This window comes from Alosa sapidissima, chromosome 19, assembly GCF_018492685.1.
Source record: "Alosa sapidissima isolate fAloSap1 chromosome 19, fAloSap1.pri, whole genome shotgun sequence".
Lineage (NCBI taxonomy): Eukaryota > Metazoa > Chordata > Actinopteri > Clupeiformes > Clupeidae > Alosa > Alosa sapidissima.
Genome location: NC_055975.1, coordinates 30,118,789 through 30,124,151, shown reverse-complemented (window position 1 = coordinate 30,124,151; position 5,363 = coordinate 30,118,789). Strand labels below are relative to the sequence as shown.

The following is a 5,363-nucleotide window of genomic DNA, read 5'->3' as shown; positions in this document are numbered from 1 at the left end:
TCATTTTTAACTGTATTCTTAATTCCATAACAACAAGAGATTCTTAATTCCATATTCTTTGGGCTTTTTTGCCTTTAATCTGACAGAATAGTGAAGAGTGTGACAGGCACAGAGTGGTCAGGCGCCAACCTGTGTCCAGTATGGAGTATTAGAGTTGAGTTTGAGTGTGTGTGTGTGTGTGTGTGTGTGTGTGTGTACCTCCACTAAGGCCAACTCCTGTTCCTCGATGAGTGATTGACATCATCATGGGAATGGACCAGCTGCCAGACAACACAAGTTACCATGTCAACATGTTACCATGTCAATGCAGATCCAATGTAGTTTCATCAAAAACACACACACACACCTGTAGACGGTGATGTCATACACACTTACCAGCACACATGCACCCAATCTTACACATACACACACACACCTGTAGATGGTGATGTCATACACACTTACCAGCACACATGCACCCAATCTTACACACACACACACACCTGTAGATGGTGATGTGTGGAGACATGGGCCGGTTCAGTCACACACACACTCCTGTAGATGGTGATGTGTGGAGACATGGGCCGGTTCAGTCACACACACACACACACACCTGTAGATGGTGATGTGTGGAGACATGGGCCGGTTAAGTCACACGCACACACACACACACACACACACACACACACACACACACACACACACCTGTAGATGGTGATGTGTGGAGACATGGGCCGGTTCAGTCGGGTGTTTTTGGCCCAAAATTTATTCATCTCCTCCTTTGCTGTTGTTCCCATGGGAACAGCACTGGTAAACAGAGCATCGGAGAGAACAGATGTTTGCATAATTCATACCACACACATATACACACACAAACACGCACACAGATAGACTCGACTTACTGCAACCATGCGTGGCTAATTAGACAACTCCAAGGCTTGTATGCACACACATCCCACACACACATACAAACACAGAAAGGACACTATTCTCTACATAAAATCCTCTACAGATAGAATGCTATCGTCAATCACATGAATTTCCCAACATACAAAACCCAAACACACACATACACTCAAAATAACTAAAACAAACACACACACACACACACACACACACACAGCAGCAGGACTCACTGTCTGTAGAGGACTCCAAACTGTGATCGGGACACATAGAGACCCGGTCGGGCAATCGACCTGTAAACACAAACACACACAAACATGTGGTGAATCACACTTTTGGATTTGACTGATACAAACACTCTTAAACGTAACATATCCTTCCAGCCTCAGTGTCCAACTTGACCCCCCACTGGCCCCTTGGGACCCACTCACTTTTGCACAAAACTTAATTTATTATGCTGTAATGAGCTCCCCATTTAGTTTAGTAGCCTCACATGCGTAGCCAGTTAGCGCTGCATCCCTAGTAGCCTCACATGCGTAGCCAGTTAGCGTTATATCCCTAGTAGCCTCACATGCTTAGCCAGTTAGCGTTATATCCCTAGTAGCAGAGACTTTCTAATGTGGAGACACAGCACTCAAAAAATCCTCCATAGAAATGCATGGGGCTAGTTTGTCACGCTAATATGGCCGTTGTCTACACATATCCCACCCCTTCCTCGGCAAAACGTCGACATATGAATACATTGAGCCAATCGTGTTTTGTGATCTCGCCGCTGGAGCAAGATTGGTGTCGTGAAGCCTTGCGCACGCGCATTTCTGCCGAAATGGATGCCCGACGAGTGCCCAAAAAGCGTTGTCAAATGGCCGCCGAGTGGAGGGACTTGCCTAAAAGGACTTTGCTAGTAGCCTCACATGAGTAGCTAGTTAGCGCTGCATCCCTAGTAGCCTCACATGCGTAGCCAGTTAGCGCTGCATCCCTAGTAGCCTCACATGCGTAGCCAGTTAGCGTTATCACATGCGTAGCCAGTTAGCGTTAACACATGCGTAGCTAGTTAGCGTTATCACATGCGTAGCCAGTTAGCGCTGCATCCCTAGTAGCCTCACATGCTTAGCCAGTTAGCGTTATCACATGCGTAGCCAGTTAGCGTTATCACATGCGTAGCCAGTTAGCGTTATCACATGCGTAGCCAGTTAGCGTTATCACATGCGTAGCCAGTTAGCGTTATCACATGCGTAGCCAGTTAGCGTTATCACATGCGTAGCCAGTTAGCGCTAACACATGCGTAGCTAGTTAGCGTTATCACATGCGTAGCCAGTTAGCGCTGCATCCCTAGTAGCCTCACATGCTTAGCCAGTTAGCGTTATCACATGCGTAGCCAGTTAGCGTTATCACATGCGTAGCCAGTTAGCGTTATCACATGCGTAGCCAGTTAGCGCTAGCACATGCGTAGCTAGTTAGCGTTATCACATGCGTAGCCAGTTAGGGTTATCACATGCGTAGATAGTTAGCGCTGGCAGAAAACTCTGGACTCCAACTTCCCCGACATGCTCTTCTACTTGCCCCCGGGCCAGTGGACTGTTGCGCTACTTGCCCCCGGGCCAGTGGACTGTTGCGCTTGTTGAGTACTGCACCAGCATCGCGTGTAAACACCTTTCCTTATTCTTTTGGCTGACTTTTGTCCAAAGCCACTCATACACAGACTCACACACAGACTTACAAGGGCCAGTCACTGAGTTACTCTGAGTTTAGGGCAGCCGTGGCCTACTGGTTAGCACGTCGGACCTGTAACCGGAGGGTTGCCGTTTCGAACCCCCACCAGTAGGCACGGCTGAAGTGCCCTTGAGCATTAAGGCACCTAACCCTTCACTGCTTCCCGAGCACCGCTGTTGATGCAGGCAGCTCACTGCGCCGGGATTAGTGTGCGCTTCATCTCACTGTGTGTACACTGTGTGCTGTGTGGGTTTCACTAATTCACGGATTGGGATAAATGCAGAGACCAAATTTCCCTCACGGGATCAAAAGAGTATATATACTTATACTCTAGGTTTGGTGCCTTTGTGCACGACGGTGGCAGCAGGAATTGAACCCTCATTTTTTCTGGCTACTGCTTGCTAGCCACGCCTCTCAGCTACTACAGTAGCGCCGCCCCTGCGGTCGCACTTATTGCTCATGCACACATTCCCTTAACAACTTCGGCCATAAGACACCGTTTTAACCCTCTAACCACCCAAGTCGCAATATTGCAACAAGCCTCATTACGGAATAAAACAGACGATAGACCCGAGTACAGTGTAAAATCTCGTAACCTTGTACTCTTTACCACTAGATGGCAGACATCCAGAGCTTCGATTCAAGCCGATTGTTCACCTATTCTAATTCTGATTCTAATTCTGAAGAAGAATACCTGACTTTTGGGGATGACACCGATCATCTATTATAGTCACGGTGCGTATGAATGGAGGTGTGTCTTTGCATTTGCACAGCAGTGTCCACTAAGCATACAGTCTTTATTTCGACCCTTTGCCCAACATAGCTGGAGGTGGCTGTGGTAGACGTGATGCTAGTGTCTGTAATGGACGTGGTAAAGACAGCAGGGAGAGTAAAAACAGGGCTCTGAAGAACTACAAAGTCACCTGAGACAGATTTACTAGCCTACTTTATTTACTTTAGTGACGTCATAATATGCAAATTAGATGAGTAAACGTACCCCCTTCATAAACTTTTGATCATACTGAATGATTTTCACATTTACAGTAGGACTTTATCTCTGACCACTTTCAAGCCATGGCCTCTTGAAAAGTAAATGTCAAAATCCAGTGTTGGTTTTTTTAAACCCTGGCGGCTAAACGGTTAAGAGTACAGACATCGCACAGAATAGTCAACACGTGTTAATAACTTGCTTTCAACAACACCATAAACTGAGATCAAAGCTCCCGTCCGGATGTCACGGGCGGGCAAAGTTCGGTTGGAAGTGGTGCATGACCCCTGATTGACCTCCCATACTGTTAGTCGTCATCATCATCATCATCATCATGCTGAACTTTTATTGCCAGACTCAAGGTCCATTCAGAAGACACAGACATGACATACAAGTCACATTACACATTAATCAGTTAGCATTATATATCACCATCATATAGCATTGTCAGATACTATCCTGAGAATAGAACTGTTCTAGAATAGAGGTCGCACTTATGTCATGAGATGATATGCTCCAAACCCACTGAACTTTCAAAATACAATTATAAAGCCGTCTTGTATGCTTGAATGTATTTAGGTATGTATTCCCCATCATACTGACGTTAGCCTTGAGAATCCGGTTAGGACAGCATCGAAGACAGAAACTTTCAATTAATGTATTGGCTAGACAAGACAGTTGGTTATGACTTCGGTCAATATAACCATCTATTTTTCAATAACCACAAGACTGAAAGCGACTACAACGTCCATTAGACGATTTTCATGCTATTTAGCTGATAACATTAACCTCAACTCACGTTGACAACTTGACATTGATATTAGCCTGTAACGTTACCATGCTTGCAAATAGTTGAGTTTTCCAGTAACATTGACTGGTAACACACTCAGCTGTTAGCTTCATCACACATCACGTTATGTAAACATTATCTCTGCTGCACATACAGCATCTCTTTTAAACTGAACTATGAAAGACTATATTATCAGCAGTAAACTAAGGATACCATTTCGTTTGGATGTCCCAAAGGTGCCCATTAACCAACGCTAGGAATCACAGACTGGCATAGACTTGTCTTCTTAGCATTTGGGCTAGCAGCTAGTCGGCGTCTTGCTATGTCAAAGGTAAACATCACAAGATGGAATGTGTGAGATTAACGCACCATTAAACCCATACAACTAAGGAAAATAAATAACTAATAATGAACATTACGTCAATGCTCTTGAATTTATGCTCAAAAAGGACTTGAAACAGAGGAGAAGTGCACTGACCTTAAAAGCAACGCCATGTTTTGCAATTTGAAGACAGGAAGTTGTACACCGGTTATGACGAAATATTTATAATTCGTCTATTTTGGCGGCCATCTTCAGAAGGTAAACGGATTTGAAAATGGTCTTGATTTATGAATTTCTTTACTAGAGGTTCCAGTAGACTTGGGCTTATTAGAGGAAAAGAAGGATGTTGAAGTGGATCATTACAGGGTCCAGAGTTACATTGCGAGCAAATATAAAGAAGCAGTCATTTTATATACTGATGCATCTAAGCAGACTGATAAGAAAATGGGAGTTGCTTATGTTATCCCTCAATTAAACATTGAATCTGGAAAGAGAATCAATGATGATTTAGCTGTATACACAGCAGAAATTATAGGAATATGGATGGCCTTATTGTGGGTAGAGAGCAATAGACCTAAGCAAGCTGTGATTGCGTCAGACTCTAGCTCAGCTTTAATAAGCCTTAAACGTTGTCACTCTGAGTCTAGACAGGACATAGTATATGAAGTAAT

General features: G+C 44.5%; 1 protein-coding gene across 3 annotated transcripts in view; it reads right to left on the bottom strand.

Annotated features, from left to right (window-relative positions):
* The window catches only part of sdhc (succinate dehydrogenase complex, subunit C, integral membrane protein), an 8,188-nt gene extending 3,245 nt beyond the window's left edge, over positions 1-4,943 (bottom strand). The window contains exons 1-4 of one of the 3 annotated variants that reach the window (XM_042073001.1): positions 4,849-4,943; positions 1,116-1,175; positions 685-786; positions 199-260 (exon numbers count right to left, since the gene is read on the bottom strand). In XM_042073001.1, the coding sequence (XP_041928935.1) occupies positions 199-260; positions 685-786; positions 1,116-1,175; positions 4,849-4,865 (241 nt within the window). In that variant the 5' untranslated portion in view covers positions 4,866-4,943. Of the gene's footprint in view, positions 1-198; positions 261-482; positions 570-684; positions 787-1,115; positions 1,219-4,848 lie in introns of those variants that run through there. The other 2 variants (XM_042073000.1, XM_042073002.1) reach the window with 2 other exon arrangements.
* Positions 4,944-5,363: the final 420 nt, after the last annotated feature.